Source organism: Mirounga leonina, unplaced genomic scaffold, assembly GCF_011800145.1.
Source record: "Mirounga leonina isolate KUSES-001 unplaced genomic scaffold, KU_Mleo_1.0 Mir_175, whole genome shotgun sequence".
NCBI lineage: Eukaryota > Metazoa > Chordata > Mammalia > Carnivora > Phocidae > Mirounga > Mirounga leonina.
Window position 1 is genome coordinate 36,148,404 of NW_023270453.1, and position 20,320 is coordinate 36,168,723.

The 20,320-nt window shown below is 42.6% G+C and overlaps 1 protein-coding gene across 1 annotated transcript in view; it reads left to right on the forward strand.

The window, feature by feature from the left end:
• IQCK (IQ motif containing K) overlaps window positions 1-20,320 on the forward strand; it is a 128,771-nt gene that overhangs the window by 74,647 nt on the left and 33,804 nt on the right. Inside the window, exon 8 of the mRNA XM_035022388.1 lies at window positions 15,881-15,992. Coding sequence (XP_034878279.1) covers window positions 15,881-15,992 — 112 coding nt within the window. The remainder of the gene's footprint in view (window positions 1-15,880; window positions 15,993-20,320) is intronic.

Genomic DNA, 20,320 nt, shown 5'->3' on the forward strand with positions numbered 1-20,320 from the left:
AAAATGGGGCACTGCATCAAATTACCCCCAGTTTTCCTCTTGATGGTGCATAGCCATGTCTCAATAGCCTCAGAGGGGCTGGTCATGACCTTCGTGATTTGATAAGCAATCTCTGCCCCAGGTTCCTCTAGTGGAGCTCCACATGGAAAGATTTATCTTCTTGTGGGATCATCTTGGTGTTTGCTGGCCCATGGATATAGTTTCAGTCTGTTTCACCTTACCTTCCCAACCGGAAGATCAAATCCCAAAAAGCCCTTTCCTTCGGGCTATCTTGGAGGTATTTGTGAATCCTACGTGGTGAAATTGGTTTTGAGCAATTTTCTAACACATGGAGAATGTTTATAAACTGTTAGGGAGGTCAAGGCCACCTTTACAAGTCCCAGTGATTGAGTGGAAGAAAACTCCTGAACTTCTCAGCATTGTAGGGGTCTTGATTTTAAGCTGAGGATTCTGATATTAGACCTCTAGCATTTGAAGTGGAATGCTCCAGGGATGGCTGCCATCAACCCTTCTGCCAGTTCCACTCAAATAGAGGCCTTACGCCTTCCACTGATGTGTGACTCCATTTGTTCACTCTTTTATTTGACAAACGTGTACTGAGAATCTAATGCTTGCCAAGAACAGTGCTGGGTATTTTACAAACAGAGCTCATCTGTCCCTTGATGAGTTCAGAGGCAGCGATAACAAGAAGAATGATAATAATATTAAAAATAGCAAAATCTGGGACACCTGGGTGGCTCAGTCGGTTAAGCATCTGCCTTAGGCTCAGGTCATGATCCCAGGGTCCTGGGATCCCTGCTCAGCGGGGAGCCTGCTTCTCCCTCTCCCTCTGCCTGTCAGTCCCCCTGCTTGTATGTGCGTGCCCATTCTCTCTCTCTCTCTGTCAAATAAATTAATAAAAATCTTTAAAAAAAAATAGCAAAATCTAGGGGTGCCTGGGTGGCTCAGTCGGTTAAACAGCTAAATCTTGATTTCAGCTCATGATCTCAGTGTCCTGGGATCAAGCCCCACATCTGGCTTCCCACTTAGCGGGGAGTCTGCTTGAGATTCTTTCCCCCTCCCTCTGCCCCTCCCCCTGCTCATGCACTCTCTCTCTCTCAAAATCAGTAAATAAATCTTAAAAAAAAATAGCAAAATCTAGTATTTTTGGTTACTTGCTATGTGCCAGGGACCAAAGTAAGCATTTTACAAGCATTGTCTCCTTTATGCTTTATGCTGACCCTATAAAGTAAGCCAGTATGTACTACTATTATCTCATGTGTAGATGAACCAACCAAGGCTTAGAAACCCTAACTGACTTGCCCAACATCACACAGTGATAAGTGGTAAGGCCAGAGTTTTAAGCCCAGGTCTGACTGTCCTCAGAACCCCGTCTCTCTTAAAAACAAAACAAAACAAAGCCATTTTGCATTCCTACTAGAAATGTATGAGAGTTCCCATTGCTCCATGTCCTTACCTGTACTTGTTATGGTCAGTCTTTTTAATTTTAGCCATTTTAGTGGGTGTGTAATAATATCTCATTTTGTGTGTGCATGTGTTTTTTGGTTTGTTTTTGTTTTTTAAAGAGAGTGAGAGAGAAAGAAAGTGGTGGTGAGGGGAAATGCGAGAGAGAGAATCCCAAGCAGGCTCCATGCCCAGCACAGAGCCTGGTGCTGGGCTCAATCTCATGACCCTGAGATCATGATTGGAGCTGAATTCAAAGTCGGATGCTTAATCGACTGAGCCATCCAGGCACCCCAAGTGTGTGCATATGTTTTAATCGAGTTTATTAAGATATATGTTACACACAGTAAAATTTACCCTTTGTATAGTCTTTTAATTTTGGCAAATGCATACAGTATAACTACCCCCATAATCAAGGCATAGAAACATTTATATCATCCCCCAAAATTCCCTCAGGCTGCCCCTCTGTAGTTAACCCCTGCCCCCAACCACCAGCCTCTGACACTCACTGATCTGTTTCTGTTTCTCTGGTTTTGCCTTTTCCAGAATGTCAAGTAAGTGGAATCCTAAAATACATAGCCTTTGTGTCTGGCTTCCTTCACTGGGCCTGGTGCATTTGAAATTCTTCCACGTGGTTGTGTGTATCAATAGCCTCTTCCTTTTTATTGTCGAGCAGCCTGCCACTGTAACACCCCAATAAGAGGGAGTTCTCAATCCTGGTGATGAATTAACACGTGTGAGTTTAACAGAAGACTGGCTTATTTATACCTACGGAGTGCAATGGTTCCAAGCCTCACCGTGTGTCAGGGTCATCCTTGGAAAGATTTTATTCTTAAATTCTAATACCCAAGACCTCATTCCCCTGAGATCTTGTTCACCTGGCCAGGATGAGAACAGGAGATGGGCAGTTTTTAAAAGACCCTCCCCCCGGGTGATGCTAACATATAGCCAGGTTTAAGACCCACCAATGAGTTGGAATCCACTTTGCGACCTACCAGTTGGATGATCCAGGACAAATCACGACCGTTGGAATCTCAATTTCTTTCTCTTCAAGTTGCGAATAATAATGTTGCCCAGTCCAGCTCACCAGGTTATCATAAGGATCAAAATATTTTCTGGTGGCAACCCATGAGAAAGTGTCCTGTGAACTCTAGCTGCAGGAATGAATGGTATCAATATGGATGTAATGATCCCTCCGTGTCTTTCCTGTTTGAAAAGTACCAGAGGTTCTATTTCCTAAACCAATGAGAGGTTTTCAAGAGCAAATGGAAAGAGTAATCTTTCTCTGTCGATTTTATGTGTGCTATTAGAAGATTGCCTGATGTATAAGAGTAACTGGAACGCCAACAGACAGATGGAGATGAGAAGTGCAATACACACGCCTTTCCAAGACAGTGGGGATGTGGGCAGAACTGGGCATGGCTGGAGACCATGATCTTCTGCCGGATGGGTTAAGTCAGCACATTTGCAAAAAGTAAACACTGATGTAACTGAAAGGACAAGGCAAGCCGAGGCATGGCGCCAAGGATACAATTACAGGGCAGCTCCTGATCATCCAGTCCTCACCTCAGAGCAAGTGAGAGAAGGCCCTTTGTCAGGGGCAAACACCATATGAAGCAAGAGGTCATTTTACAACCACATCTGGCCACCTCAGCACATACTGCAAGGAGCACCGTGTTGGTTTGGGTATGGAAAGGAATGGCCATCTTTGTATGAAAAAAAGTCTTTCGTTGATATTTTTATTGTAAAATAGCAGATATTCATTGTAAACAAAAACCAAGCTGTATAGAAATAATGTCTTAGCTTGGGCTACTCTAACAGAATGCCACAGACTGGGTGGCTGAAGTAACAGACATTTATTTCTTACAGTTCTGGAGGCTGAAAGGCTCAAGATCAAGGTGCCAGCACGGTTAGTGTCTGGCGAGAGCCCCCTTCCTGGCTTGCAGATGGCTTCCTTCTTGCTGTGTCCACGCATGGCAGAGAGAGAAAGAGAAAGAAAAGCTCTCTGATTTCTTCTTCTTTTTTTTTTTTTTAAGATTTTTGTTTATTTATTTGAGAGAGTGAGCAAGCGAGAACACAAGCAGGAGGAAGAGCAGAGGGAGAGGGAGAAGCACCCTCGGAGCAGGGAGCCTGACATGGGGCTCGATCTCGTGACTCTGAGATCATGACCTGAGCCGAAGGCAGACACTTAACCAACTGGGCCACCCAGGAGCCCCTCTCTGATTTCTTCTTTTGAGGGTACTAATCCCATCCTGAGGATCCTACCCTGGTGACCTCATCTAATCCTAATTACCAACCCCTAATACCATCACATTGTGGGTTAGGGCTTCACCATATGAATTTTGGAGAAACACATTCAGTACTACTTTAAAGTTAAATGTGGAACTCTCCATTCCTGTCCTCTAAACCTGTTTCCCAGGCGAAACCACTATTAACAGTTTGGCATGTATTTTTTAATGTTTTTTCTTTCGTATATATGAACATTTATGTATGTATATATGTTATATTGTGTTTTTTATAAACATGGGATATTTACTTTTATAAGTTTGGGCTCACACTCTACAGCCTGCATCCTACCTTTCATCTAGCATTGAGGATAGCTTTCCACATCAGCACGCGTACATCTATTCTGAGCATTTGTATTTGAAGGAAAACACCCTACAATGTAGCTGGCAGGTAGGAATTTGACCAAGCACTTTCTCATTCAAAATACTCCCAACCCAAAGCGAGCCCTGAGATGGCAGGAGGGAAACTTTAGGAGTTGGTATCGATTTCTGTTTCCTCAGCAAGTCCAACAATCAGTGACTTTAAGGGCCAGCCTTTTTCCTTCTGCTTTCTTGTGAGTGTTGGCTTCCCTAGATTGTTGGTCAGCTGTACAGCTTTCTTGACTTCCTCTTCCTCCTTTCCAGAGAGGTGTGTCTCCTGGTGCAGCTGTTGAAGGCGGGGGGTGGGGGGGAGTACACTTCCTCCCTTTGTGTGTGTCATTAGCCATCTCTCTGGCTTCCCTCTGGGGACAGCCACCCAACCAGGTGAGCTGGTGTCATTTCAAGCAGCACTTCCGTTCTCAGGCAGAGGTTGGTTGTCATTTCTGGATGACGTCTGAAATGGCCCAGGTGAAGAGGGTTGGCATCTGGCACAGAGACAATGGCAGACAACTTGGTGCGAGTCACATTTTCTTTGTAAAGGATATGCTGCCTACAACTCCTGTTCAAGACAATTGTTTTTTTAATACTTTGCAATTTTTTAGGCTAACTTGAAGGCAGTATAGCATAAAGGTTAAGCAAGCATGCTCTGTAATTAGATCAATTCATTCGCTGATATTCATTCACTAGTATTTATTGGGGACCTGTTATGTGGCAGACAGGCATTGGTCTAGATGTTGGGCATACTGCAGGGAATAAGACCATGTCTCCGCCCTCATGGAGCTTGCATTCTTGCAATAGACTATAAACAGATACAAATAAATACGTAATATAATGCCGAGAAGTGTATCAGCTAGCAATTGTCCCAGTAATGCTGCTTCACAAACCACCCCCACGCTCAGTGGCTTACAACATACATTTATATCCTACTCACGTGCCTGCAGTTCAGCCATGTTTCAGCTGTTCTAGGTTGGATCTCGCTACACTTGTATCTAGGCTGTTGGGTTCTGTGTAGTTTTGTCTAGGGTCTGTCATTCTTCTGAGGTCAGTAAGCTACCAAGGGCATGTTCCTTTACAGCAGAGATCAAAAGCTCTGATCAAAGCAGTGAGGGGAAATACAAAGAGTCTTAAGACCTAGCCTGGAGACATGCCACTTCCCCACACATTCCACTGGCCCAAGCGAGTCACGTGGACAAGCCCAACATCAATGAAGCTGAGAAGAGAGACATACTCTCACTTAATTTTCATCAGGCCAGCATCCACAATGACTCCCCAGTGATCCCCACCTCCTGGTATTCACATTCCCAGGGCGTCCCTTCCCACAGCTATACCAGGGTTGATATGTGTAACTAATAGAATATGACAGAAATAATGATGTGCCACTTCCAAGATAAGGTTCTAAAAGACACCGCAGCCTTGGTCTCTCTGTCTCTCTCTGTCCGTCTTGGACCGTTCACTCTGGGAGAAGCCAGCTGCCATGTCATGAGCAGCCCTACAGAGACGCCCACATACGGGAAATGGAGACCCAGCACATCCTGTATGAGTGAGCCTTAGGTGCAACTCCTCCAGCCAATCAAACCTTCAGGTGACTACAGGCTCAGCTAACATCCGAGCTGTAACCTCATGGAAGACCTCGAACTAGAACCACCCAGCTCAGCCGCGCCTGGATTTCTGAGCCTCAGAAACTGTGTGAGATAAGTGTTCATTGTTCTTGTGAGCCACCACATTTTGGGGGGTCATTTATTATGCAGTAAGGGAAACTAACACAATAACTCAGGCTGCTTTGGAGAGAGCAAACTGTAGGAGGATAGAAATAGAAGCAGGAGGAGCGCCTGGGTGGCTCAGCCACTTAAGCGTCTGCCTTCGGCTCAGGGTCCTGGGATCAAGACCCACGTGGGGCTCTGCACTCCGTGCGGAGTCTGTTTGTGTCTCTCTGCCCCTCTCCCTACTTGCTCCCTCTCTGTCTAGAATAAATAAATCTGTAAAAAAAAAAAAAAAAAAGAAGCAGGAAAACGATTATAATATCTATGTCCCCGCTACTCAAATTGGGATTCATAGAGCAGTGGGATCATCTTCATGTGACAACTGGTTGGAAATCTAGGCCCCACCCCAGACCTCTCGAATCAGAACCTATATCTTCACAAGATGCCCCAGTGAGTGCACGTGAAATTTGAGAAGCAGAGCTGGTAGCTGGAGTGCCATGATGTGGGTTTGAATCCCAGCTCATCAACCCTGCAACTTTCAGTAAATTACTTAATTTTCCTAAGCCTCTGTTTTCTTTCCTGTAAAATGGGGATAATAATAGTATTGCCTTCACAGGGTTATATGTGAGGGTGTAAAGGAAATGGTGCAAGTCAAGTGCTTAGCATAGTGCCTGGCACGTGATTAGGGCTTCCTAAGTGTTAGCTCTTTATTGACTTGACCTGATCCATGCATTTTCTTCCCTAATATTTCCTGATCAATTTCCTGGCGATTCACCTTAATTTTTTTTTATTCCCTGTCAAAGAAAGTCCTATCAAAGAAAGTCCTGTTTTGCAAAATGTCCTTGAGCTCCTCAGAAAGGCCTTTGTGCCCAGCATGATGCCAGCGATACCCCAGATTGAAGGCACCTGATTTCCATCATCAGTTCCCAGGCCCAGTTCTCAGGGCAATTTTCAGGGCCACCCAGCAGGCCAGAATAGGCCACAGCACTATAAATAGTGAGTTTCGGCTGCTTGGGGCCTAGCTTCCCAGGCCAGACCCCCTTCCCCTTCCCCCTGCCTGGTCCTGTGGTTGTTCAGATATACTCTGGGTTATATCTGCAAGTGGATTTTTCTTAATATGCCCAGAAAATGCTTTGCCAACTTACCAGACTGTCTGCAAAACCCCCCTTTTTATTTGCTCAATGGCAACATATCCCAAATATGTGACGGAAGCTGATAAACCAGACTCCAAGGGTGTTGTGAGGAGTAAGTGAGGAAGCTACATATTGGTGGGACTGGCTACAGAATGTGTGGCGCCTAGTGTAAAATGCAAATGCAGGGCTCCTTATTCAAAGTTTTAAGAATTTCTAGATGGTGACAGCAAGAGTATTAAAACAAGGTGAGGCCCTTGTAAGCACGGGGCCTGTGTGACTGCCCAGGGCAATGCCCCTGAAGCCAGCCCCACATACTAGGTGCGTCTAATGCACCTGGCAATTAGTACCAGCCAAATTCACAACTTTTCTAGAGTCTTTCTCTTTAAAGGGCTAATCAGTCTCCCTTGAGAGAAAGTGTATGGGTAAATTGTATAGCTGTAATCTGATCCCTTCTGCTGCTAAATCTTAGTGACTTAAGCCATAGCAGTTGATTATTTTTCACAGGCCTGTGGGTTAACTGGCTAGTTCCTCCGCTATTTCTCCTCGACTCACCACGCGGCTATCTTTGGTTGGTGCGTTTAATGGTGAACACTACATTTGGGAGCTTCAACTGTGGGATGTCCCCACGCAGCTCCACACTGGGGCTCTGGGTCCAGCACTCCAGCCTCATCTGTACCACCTTCAGTGGGCCCTTCTTGGCCATGATGGACCTTTCCAGCAGCATGATGGTATTCTCTGCCTGGATGATCTGGGCTAGGCTGGAAGGTCCAAGCTGGCCTCATGCACATGTCTGGAGCCCTTCAGTTTTCCTCCATGTGGCTTGTCATACTCCAGTCGGTCAGACCAGCTTCCTTACATTATGGAAGAAACATTCCCAAAATGGAAGCCTCAAGCCTCCTTGAGGGCTAGACTCTGAAACTTGCACAGCAACACTTCGGTTACCTTCTATTGGTCAAACCAAGTCATGAGGCTCACCTAGATTCAAAAGGGGGGGAATAGACTCCCCCACTTAATGAGAAGAGTGGCATGGTTTTCAAAAGGACAGGGATCCAGGGTGCTGGGATTCACTGAAGCCTATATCAGAATTATCTAGAAGCCATGTTAACACAGGGATTGCTGGGCCCCAACTCCAGAGTATCTGAGTCAGTAGGACTGGAATAGGGCCTGAGAACTTACATTTCAAACTAGCTCTCAAGAGATGTCGTTGCTGCTCGTTTGGGAACCATACTTTGAGAGCCACTGGTGGAGGTGTTAAGTGTTGATATTTTAGAGCAGTGGCTCTCAACCTTGACTGCACATTAGAAACATCTGGGCAGCTGTAACTACATACATGTCCGTTCTGGGTATCAGTGGTAACAAAGAGATCAAAGCACTGTGCAGTAATAAGGTCTTTGGCATTGTTCACTTGGCGGTAATTTATAAATCATTGGAAAGTTTGTTGAATCCCTTAAATGCTTTTGCAACTTAATCATTCCCTAATTATGTGGGTAAACAAGTACCAAGAAAAGTTGGATGAACTTCATCTCAACTGTCGTCATTGAGCTATTGGGGGAAATTCCGCTTTTTCCAAGTATGTACTGCGATACGATTTTATTATTAAAGGGACTTAGTACAAAATAGGTGTGGCTTCCTGGGAGAAAGCCCTTCTGGAACTGCACTGAAGAGACTACCCTACCAAAAAGCAGCTGCTGTTCATGAGTCACACATATCCTGTCTCCTGACCGCACACTAATAGCCTGAGCCGTCCTTCTTGACTCTGATTGTCAAAATTTGCAATAATCGACGTGGCATTGTGTAAGAACTGAGACAAAAAGTGTACATATGGTAGAGCAGTAGGTCTCCTAACATTAAGTTCATTCTTCACATTCTCTGCCATTAGAGCAGAGTTTCAAATCTTTCAGATCATTAGAATCACCTGGGGTTCTTGCTAAACATACTGACATGGTGGTTCCATTGTCACACAGACTGAATCAGAACCTACAAGGCAAGAGCCTGAGAGTCTTATTTTTAACAAGTGCCCTAAGTGATCTCAATATCACCAGATAAGGTTAGGGAATTGTCTTAAAGCAATAACGTTATGTAATACATACAGAAAGGTGGAAGGAGCACTAAAGGAAACTGGGGGCTATGGTTCTAATGCCCACTCAAGGATCAGAGCAGGGGCTGACAAACTACAGCCCGTGGACCAAATCTGGCCCGCTGTCTATTTTTATAAATAGTTTATTGGAACACAGCCAGGCCCATTTTTAAAAAAACCTGTCTATGGTTGCTTTTGTGCTATAATGACAGTCATTGAGACAGAGACTATATGGCCCATAAAGACAAAAATATTTACTATCTGACCTTTAAAAAAAAAAAAACTTGTATTGGCTCTTGGATAAAAAACATGACCTCAGACCTGGGCAAACTTAGAATTAGAACTAAGGCCCTCAGTGACTATGAGCTCATAATAAAAAATAAACCAACAAGGAATGGAGGCGGGGAGTCAGTGAGTACAACCAACTGGAAAATCCAAGGCCTCAAGAGTGGCAACTTGAGACTATGAAATAAGTATGTTTAAGATGATTATAGAGATTTACTAAAAAAAAAAAAATGTTTAAAGAATATAAACCTTGCTGAAAGAACAGAGCAATAAGAATAAAATGGATCAGTTTTGAAAAAGAACTAAGTACAACCTATAAAAATGAAAACAATTAACTGAACAGGCTAAAGCTGTGCTTCTCAAACTTCAGTAAGCATCGGGATATCTGGAGAGTTTGTTGAAATCAGATTCCTGGCCCCACTCTCTGACTTAATAGGTCTTAGGTGGAAGCCATGAATTTGCATGTCTAATGAGTTCCCAGGTACTGCTGATGGTGGTGATCCATGGACCATACTTTGGGTGTGCGTTAAATAGCAGACAGATGCAGCTGGAGGAGTAATTGCTATCCAGGGAGATCTGGGAGAAAGAAGGCAACAGGGAGAAAGAGGTGGGAAATGTGGGAAAGCAGTTGAGATAAAGAACAAGAAGGTCAAACATAAGTCTAGTAGGAATTGCAGAGAGCGACGACAGAATGAGTGGGGGAGAGGCAGTGTTGACAGAGCTACTGGGCAAGAACATACCAGTTGAAGAAACACAAATCCCGAACTAGATAAATAAGGACATAACTGCAGCAAAATGCTACCTGGTCAAACCGTGGCATGCTTCAGAAGCAAAGAAGCCTTATAGTTCTCTTGAAAGGATTGCCTACGAGGGAAAACAGTGAGACTGATCAAGACGTCTCATCAGCAGTAGCATCCACCAGAAAATGGCGATGGGTACTCTCTTCAAACCCTAAGGGAAAGTAACATTCAACAGAGAATTATATGCTCACTAAATTAACACTCAAGAGCAAGGGCTAAATACATTTTCAAACACACCTCTCACTGAAAGAACTACTAAATGATGTACTTGAGTTAGAAGGAAATTGAATCTACAAGGAAAGAGTGGGAGCAGAATGCAAGAAACAGTAGTGAATGAGGAAGCTGCTAGATCTAAATACACATTGACTTATATAATATATATACACACACACATACATGCATATACACACATGGACATATACTGTAAATGCACATATAAACACATACACATATACACTCATTGTGCATATATACACATAGATACATATATACACACATGTATACACATGCATATTACACAACACACACACACATACACGCATCAATGGGGGATAAATGAGAGGAAACTAAAATGCTGGACAGCAGTCATGAGAGTTGAGAGTGGGATGTTAAAGGTGTTCTACAGTCCCGTAACTGCTTGATGGGAGGTTGGACAGACTCATTTCTTACTTGAAGTCGTTTATTACATTATAGCAACATATTCAAGAAAAAGTAGAATAAGAACAAACAAATCAGTAGAAGGGAAAAATGGAATTCAAAAAATCCAATGCAATAAAAAGCAGGAAAGGGAAAAAAAAGACATAAGAGCATGATAAATAAAAAACGAGCGAGATCAGTACAAATATATTACTGATCCCAGTAAATGTAAATAGAATGAGCTCTTCTCTGATTTCTCAGACTGGATTAAAAAGAAATCTGCCTCTGTGCTACAGGTAATACAGAATGACCCAGAATAGTCCAAAGCAAAGAGGTGGAAAAAGATATACAATACAACACAAATACCAACCAAAAGGAAAGTGATCTTGCGTTACGAATGTCAGATAAAATAGACTTTGAGAGAAAAAAACATTTTCAGAGATAAAGCAGGTCCTTAATGATAAAGGAATATCTGGTATTTTCTATTGGGTCAGACTTTTTGTAATGCTTTTCACAACCCACTGACCTGAATTTACCATACACTAATGTGATGAACACACCGTTTAAAAAATGTTTCTCTAGAACACATTTTACTCCTCCCTGAAAGCCCCAAGCAACTCCTAAGAGACATGCTATCATACTAGAGTTGAATATCTGGGACACCTCCACAATACCAGGAAATATGTGATATCTACAGGTTTTTATAATTAGCTCCCCCAAACAATAAGGAACACTCATAACCACCCGAATGAGAAACTAACTTTTGTTTCATTTCGCCAGAGATCTGAAAAGAAATCACAAAGTTTACTTACAGAGAGAAAATTGAATTTATGAGACAGTTGGAAACTCTGAATTTTCCATTAGGTATTTGAAATAGAATTTGCAAACATCTCCTTCCTTCATTTTGAAATCCACTTTTCTCAAGTACAAAATCCTTTAATATAATCATTAGTGCATCAGGTCATGTCAGGGATGTGATAAGAACCTTCTGAGGTATCTCACACTGAGTTGGAGGTTCACTCTTGCCAGCATTACTGAAGGACTGTCCGTTGTGTTGTTTCTCCAGCATCTTTCCAGGAACTGTAATATATTGAAAGTTTCTTTCTCCAAAGCCATTAGAAAAACTCCAGGGAATCATCCAGAGAAAATAGTCATTGCTATGTTATTGTCTGTTTTGCCAACAAGCAAGGAAACCAACTGAGCTAAGAGGAATTCAGAAGTATAGATCTATGAAGGGTGAGTTCCAAGTCCCAGCTAGTAGCCCCTCTCTTCCTCCCTGCCTGCAGTCACCATCCTACAGCCCTGATACCTCTCTACTGGCTGAGCACTGCCTAAAGTTATATAATTATAAAATCATTTATGTATTCAATCTTTTGCAAACCCTTGGGAAGGAAGAGGCCTCACTTCCAGTTTTATGAATCACTGGCTCTTCAGCCAATTGGCTCCATGTCCTACCAGCAATTGTAGGATGCAGCCTCAGAGCTGAATTCTTATTCTTATTGCTTTTTTAAAAAATATTTATTTATTTATTTATTTATTTATTTTAGAGAGGGGAGGGGCAGAGTGAGACCATCTCAAGCAGACCCCACGCTGAGTGTAGCCTGACCTGGGGCCTAATCCCACAACCCTGAGATTATGATTTGAGCTGAAACCAAGAGTTGGGCACTCAACCAACTGAGCCACGCAGGTACCTCCTTATATTAGTTGATTTAAGAAATTGCTAACACAGTGAGGGCTTACAATGGACCAGACAATATCTCATCTTGTTTTCACACCAACCCAATGAAGGAAATATCTGTACTATTCCCATTTTACAGATGAGGGAATCGAGGCTCAGAGAGTTTAAGTAACTTGCTCCAGGTTCCTCAGTTTGTCATTTGCAGAGCTGAGATTCAACTTCAGCCTTTCTGATCCAGAGTTGGCTCTCTTAACCAATATGGTACCCTGTTGGCTTTCATCAGAATAGTAGATAATTAGGAGAATTTGATTGGTTCACGGGCATTTTTTAAGAAATTCACATCCAAATAATGGAGTTTTCTTCCTGGGCTTACCCCAAAGTCAAGTACACAATAATGTGTATAATACTCAGTGTGCCTATCTTGGAAGAGCAGATGGACTCCATGTGGTAATTTAAAGAAGTAAAAGTAGGAAGCCACTTTTTTTTTTTAAAGCAATGAAATTGTTTATGTGTTAAACATTACGCTGCACTCTACAGTATTTGCTGATTGGCACAACCACTGCCGTTTAAATTGATTCTGTAATCATGACTATAATGACAGGGATTAGCCCAGTTCAATGAGTGCATGCTTTCCCCAGGGCTCACAAAAGCCTTCTCTAGGGATCCAGGCTTTCCTGGTAATGAGAAGTTAACTAACAAGGCTGCCGAATTCCACTTTGGTAAATAGCAGTCTTCGGTTTGAAATGAAGGAAATCAAGAAAAAGATGAAGGGTCTCTGGCCACACAGAGGAAAATCACCCTGAATTGGTCAGTAGAACCCTGAGAACAACTGTAGGCTTCCGGAATGATGAAGGAAATGGGTGTTTCTGTTTGTTGAATATTTAGGTAATTGAGAGTTCAAAGGATTGTAGGAAAAATTCATCAGTTATTCTTAAGTTAAAGAACCCTTATTTGCCTCTCAGCAGCCTGTCACTTAAAATTGAAACACTTGTACTCCTGAAACAATATATGCTCATTGTAAATACCCCAAACAATCCAAGTAGAAAAATACAGAGTAATAAGTGAAAGCCCCTTTCCCCATTTTACTTCTTCCCTAAAGGAACCCACACTCTGTGTGTCCTTTCAAACTTTAAGAATACCTCAGTTATGCAGAAAGAATTTGACTATAAGAAAACCTAGTCGGGGCGCCTGGGTGGCTCAGTTGGTTAAGTGACTGCCTTCAGGTCAGGTCATGATCCTGGAGTCCCAGGATCGAGTTCCGCATCAGGCTCAGCGGGGAGTCTGCTTCTCCCACTGACCCTTCCCCCTCTCATCTGCTCTTTCTCTCTCTCTCTCAAATAAAGAAATAAAATCTAAAAAAAAAAAAAAAAGGAGAGAGAAAAAACCTAGTCAACTTGCTGATTCTAATTAGTGTTAACCTTTCTTTAGTGATTCAGAAGATCCTTCACATTTATTATCATTAAGGGTATCAGTTGTCACAGTGCAGAAATGTGGGGATTTCTGTGTGCTTGGATCCAAATAAACAGAAGCTGGTGGGAAAGATGTGGGTAATCCCTTTTTCAGCTGCCTAGGCGGGTTTGGGCTTGCTCAACCCACAGAACAGAGATATTGAAGGTGTCTAATCTTTTGAACATAAGACTTTAGGAAACACTATAAAAACATTGGTTTGTAATTTAAAAGATTTGGGGGATTACCTTATGTTCTATGACATTAATATAGGGCCATTTTACTCTCTGAAATTTGCATAACATTATACTGGTATATGTGTATACTTTATATACAAAGTACTTGATATGTATATACACACAATATACATATAAAATATATATGTATATGGTCCTTTGTATGTGTAATTTTAAAAATACATATTTATAGATAAATTGTATACTTTCTTTTTCTTTAAGCAAGCGTAGCTGTCATTTATAAGTTCAGCAGGAAACTGTCTTTTTTATTTTGGAAAAAAAAATCACTTGAGTAGTTTTCTTAAGACAACCAAGGCACCCCATGCCCTGGGAGAGGAAGTAATAGGAAGGACTTTATTTTTCTTGAGTTTGATAAGGCCGTCTCTCCAAATGCCTCTTAGTGAGTAGAGCTCTGGTGCATGGTATCAATTTGCATAAACAACCCAGGAACTTTCTCGAAGGGAAAGGGATTGCGATCACCCCAAACCCAACATTGCCCCCCTGCAAGTTTCCTAGTTATAAAAAGCCATGGGAGGACCCTTCTAGAGGACAACAGGACTTTTCGAAAACTAATCCAGGAAGCTTGGATCCCAATGATCAGAGCAGGAAGTCTCAAGATCCAGTGCTGGTCTAAAACAGCAGGAGGTTGGGCCCTGGCTTTGTGACATGATCACAATAAGCAGAACTGGATCACTATTACACTCTACCCACCTTCCCTCCATGGCTAACTCTAGTTTATGCTTCAAAACTCGGCCCAGGGGTGATTTCCTCCGTGAAGTGTTTCCTGACCGCTCCAGGCTGAGTTTAGTTCCTCCTCCGTATTCCCTTGTACTCACCGATATCCTTATTCTTACCACACCTTGTTGATCTTATTCCTGTATACTCTGTTCCCCTACTAGATTCTCAGCCCCTCAAGGGCAGCTGGAACAGTCTGCCTATGTTTGAATCTCAATAAAATTTCCTAGCTCTGCAACTCAGCAAGCTGCCTAAACCGAGTTTCTTCAGCGGTAAAATGGGCATAATCATTCTTATCTTATTGGGTGTTTTGATGGTTAAATTTGTAAAATACTTAATGCCTGGAACATAAGTGCACAATAAATATGAGCTATGGAATAAGAAAATAAAACTTAAATAATTCAAATTATCATCAATAATCTCTTTATTGCCAATGTCTAGCACAAAGCCCAGTATGCAGTAGGCGCTCAGTCAATTGGTATTAAACGGAACTGTGATTAATACATTGACTGTGATTCTTCTAGAACCAATATAGTAGCCACCAGTTATATGCGATCATTGAGCACTTGAAATGTGTCTAGCCCAAACAGAGACGTGCTGTACCTGTAAAATACACTAGATGTTGAAGATTTAGTATGGAAAACAGAGAGTAAAATATCCCATAAATAATTTTTGTATTGATTACATGTTGAAATAATATTTTGAATCTTTGAGGTTAAATAAAATATATTCTTAAAAATAATCTCACCAGCTCATTTTTCCTTTTTAAAATGAAACTGCAAGGAAATTTAAAATTTCACATGTGGCCACATCATATTTCTATTGGACAGCACAGATCTAGAATGTTCTCAACCTACAATTATTATAGCAAATCCTCATACAACCTCATTTACACTCAAATATTACATAAGCTGTAGGAGTTTAGATAAATCATTTAGAACACTGGTTCACTTAAAATCCAAAGCATATCCAATTAGTTTGTAAATGATTCTCCATGCAAAGTTAACAAGCTAATGCATAGATGTATTTTTTGAAAAGGAACTAAAGCTTTGTGGGCGTTTTCCAGGTTCGGTGTGATCCTGAGATTCAAGAGTTGCGTCAGTGGCAGAAGAAACTGCGTGAAGACAAGCACATTCGCGAGCGAGTCAAGATTTTTTGGGCCAAACAAGAACAGAAAGGTCAGTCGTTTGATTCACAGCCCTTAGTTTATTTAGGAAAAGCCTGCATCTTAGCCCAGGCTCAAGAAGGAAGCCCTCTGTGTTCTTATTGGGTCCTTGCGTCTGTAGGGAACTCAGTTTGTGTGTGGGGGGGAAGTGGCTGCATATTAAGATTCTGCTCTGGAATGACAGAGGTGATGTGACATGATTTACAGGCCATTCGCCTCACTCAGGGACAAACTCAGTGTCATCCTGTGTCTGCAGGTCTTTTTGTTTAAGCTATAAGACATAAAGGATAACCCCTCCTTTTGGAAGCATGGTGTCCATCAGTGTGATGGGTGGTTATCTTTTTTAAGTTGTTGATTGTGTGTCTGAACTGAAATGATGCATTATGCTTGTCCTGTCCCCTTTTGTGAGAAATTAAACATGTGCACACACACACACTGATGTACAAAGAATAACAAGCACCCGTCACCTGTCATATGCAGGTGTCACCATTTTGTCCTATTTGCTCCCCACATATTTTATTATAAAACTTTTAAGTTACTACATATTTACAATAGGAATATTAGAAAAACAACAGCCGAAAAAAGGGGAAAAAACAGAAATCCCACCACTGTTGGGGCGCCTGGGTGGCTCAGTCGCTAAGTGGCTATCTTTGGCTCAGGTCATGGTCCCGGGGTCCTGGGATCGAGCCCCACGTCAGGCTCCCTGCTCCGCGGGAAGCCTGCTTCTCCCTCTTCCACTCCCCCTGCTTGTGTTCCCTCTCTCGCTGTGGGTCTCTCTGTCAAATAAATAAATAAAATCTTTAAAGAAAAAAAAAACTAATGATGTACTGTATGGTGAGTAACATAATAAAATTTTAAAAATTTAAAAAATGGCTCCTATATCCAAAATTCATCAGATGCCATACTTTATTTTAAAAATCTTATTTCTCGGGGCACCTGCGTGGCTCAGTCATTTAGGTGTCTACCTTCGCCTCAGGTCATGATCCCAGGGTCCTGGGATCGAGCCCCGCATCGGGCTCCCTGCTCCGCGGGAAGCCTGCTTCTCCCTCTCCCACTCCCCCTGCTTGTGTTCCCTCTCTCGCTGTGTCTCTCTCTGTCAAATAAATAAATAAAATCTTTTAAAAAAAAAGAAAGAAAATGGATGGACAAAGGATAGGAACAGGCTATTCCCAGAGGAAGAAGCCAGAAACACTGATCTCTACTTGTAATCACAATGTGATGCCATTACCCATCAGATTTATATATCGTGTTGGCAGTGTTAAGGAAGAGGGAGAATCTCTTCTACAATTAGTGGAATAAATTGATAAAACTACTTAGAAAAGAATCAAGGAAAATCTAGTAATATTGAAAAGGAGTGTATCTTGGGCGCCTGGGTGGCTCAGATGGTTAAGCGTCTGCCTTCGGCTCAGGTCATGGTCCCAGGGTCCTGGGATCGAGCCCCGCATCGGCCTCCCTGCTCTGCGGGAAGCCTGCTTCTCCCTCTCCCACTCCCCCTGCTTGCGTTCCCTCTCTCACTGTGTCTCTCTGTCAAATAAATCAATAAAATCTTAAAAAAAAAAAAAAGAAAAAGAAATCCCACCACTGTTAATATTTTGGTGTATATCCTGCTATACTTTTTCCAGTGCAAACAGGTACAAATAAATATCCACACATATTTTATTAAAGGTTGTTGGATTCTACATTGTTACATTCTGTCACATAATCTACCTTGTCACTGAACATACTCAGAACATCATTCTGGTCAACAACTAGAGAGTAGTATCATGAAGTTTAACACCTGCATGGTATGGATTTAGCATCATTTATTCAACCAACAACATGGAAAGAGATTCATGATATATTATCAAGGGGAAAAGAATCACAGAAACATAAGTTTTCAGCCATATTAAAAATATATACATGGAAACATAGAGATGTCTAAACAGCCTGGAAGAATACAGTAATGATAGTCACCTTTACGATTTGGACGAGGGAGGAAGAGGTGCACTGTTGGAATCTTTTAAATAACTTCATGATACTTTGCGATTTATAAAAAAATAATCCTCCTTACCTCAGCATCCTATAGGCCATCCATACTTTGACTCCTCTCACCTCCCCATCCTGCCCTGTACCTGTCCCCCATCACTAGACTGCAGCCCTTCCAGACTTTTCTGTTCTTGTCATATGCCAGTGCCTCCCTCACCAGGGGGACTCTGTACTTTCTTTTTTTTTTTTTTTTTCTGTCAAATCACCCATCCCCAGCTACTTCTCATCTTCCAGGCCTGGGGCATTACCTCCTCAAGGGGTCTTCCCCAGGGACCAGGAACCAGTCTACTGAACAGTCTATGGCTGGCTCTAAACAAAGGCTTCCTCTTCTCCCCAGAAACTGTCTTCAACCGTGTTTTCTCGAACCTCTCTTTCCAATCCCTTCATGGCATAAGGGGTGGATTCTGTGTCTTTTCAGTAAGTTCTAATTTCAGAAAGCCCAGTCTAGTTTAAAATTTCAATCTCAGATCCAATTTAATGCTTACCCAACCCCCTCTGCCCTCCATCGGTGGGGATGGGAGTGGGGGAAAGAAGGGTTAGATCTTTGACACTTCTCCACTGGCCTCTTCCAGGTCCCTTTCTCCTCCAGTGGAATGGGTGGGAAGGAGGGAGATACAGGGGGCATTCATCTCTTCACTGTCTGTTGTGATCCTCCCTTGGCTGCTACTGCATCCTGGCTAAGGCTACCACTCATGTCCTGTGGGCAGGCGTCTCCATGCTGACTCTCTGAACCCTGTATTTCATATGATTCTTTGTGGGGGGGAAACAGTAGGTGGCAAAACACCCCTGTGGGGATCTGGCTCTGTCTCTACCTCTACCACCACCACTTCAGATCCCACCTCTGCCTAGCCTTTTGCTCTCGGGGTCTCCTTACCCAGTGGCCAGCCCTCTTGGTCAGGGCGTTAGGAAGATAGTTCAAGTGACCTCCCAGTGTCTGCCTGACCCACAGGAAACCAATGGTGGACATGCAGACTTCTCCTTCTCTCTGCCCCACTGTGTCTACCCAGATCACATTGAACCTCCTCAGATAGGCATAGAGGAATGATCTGGTTGTAAATCTACCCTCAAAGCAGATGTTCAACCAAGTAATGAGATACCTTCAATCTTTTTAAGTTGTTCTCTTGGATTTTCCCTCCCTTGCGTTAGGGCTTGAGTTGGGGGAAGCAGCCATTCTTGTCTAAGAGAGGAGAGAAAATCACAGTCCTCTTCCTTAGGCCAGTAATTCTCAATCTTTTTGGGCTGTGACCCAGTAAGAAATTTATTATAATAAATTTATTGTAATTCATATTACAATCTAGTATATATCCTCCTGTTCTCTTGAGGTTTTGTTTTTTATTTTTTTTTAAGATTTATTTATTTATTTATTAGAGAGAGAGAGCATGAGAGGGGGGAAGGGCAGAGGGAGAAGCAGACTCCCCGCCAAGCAAGGAGCCCGATGTGGGACTCGATCCCGGGACTCCAGGATCATGACCTGAGCCGAAGGCAGTCGCTTAACCAACTGAGCCACCCAGGCACCCTGTTTTTGATTTTTTTAATGCTGGACATGACCCAGTAAATCAATTTCATCGCCTTTACCCTTCAATTTTTTTTTTTTTTTTAGATTTTATTTATTTGAGAGAGAAAGAGACAGAGATAGTGAGAGAGCAGAAGTGGGGAGGACAGGGAGAAGCAGGCTCCCCACAGAACAGAGAGCCCAATGCAGGACTCGATCCCAGGACCCTGAGATCATGACCTGAGCCGAAGGCAGACGCTTAACCGACTGAGCCACCCAGGCGCCCGGCCTTTACCCTTCAATGTGTCTTTACTCATGCTTTGAAAAATACTACGTTGGTCCACTACTCCATAGCTCCTATAATTTCTTCTCCCCCTTTCCTTCCCAGAGCCATCGACTTAGGTAATGATTGGGTCCCTTCTTCATAGACAGTGGTTGTCAATACTGGCATTTGAATCATCTTGGGATCTTTCTAAAAATACCAGTGCCATTGACAGAAAATCCTAGAAGCAATGAGCACTCTTAGTACCCAGATCTTGGTTTCTAAGTACCCCTCATTCTAAACAGAATTAGTTTCTTAGAGAAATGGCTGATTCCAGGGCTGGGGCAAGGAAAGTAGAAGATAAGCCTAGAACATTTTATGCCAGAAAATAAAGATGGGGACATGGGAAAAGAATACAGGCTCTAGCTTGACAGGAGTCTTAGTGAGCGTATCTGGGACAATTTAAGTGTCAAAATTAACAGTGATGGTGGGGCTCCTGGGTGGCTCAGTCGGTTAAGCATCTGACTCTTGGTTTTGGCTCAGGTCATGATCTCAGGGTCAT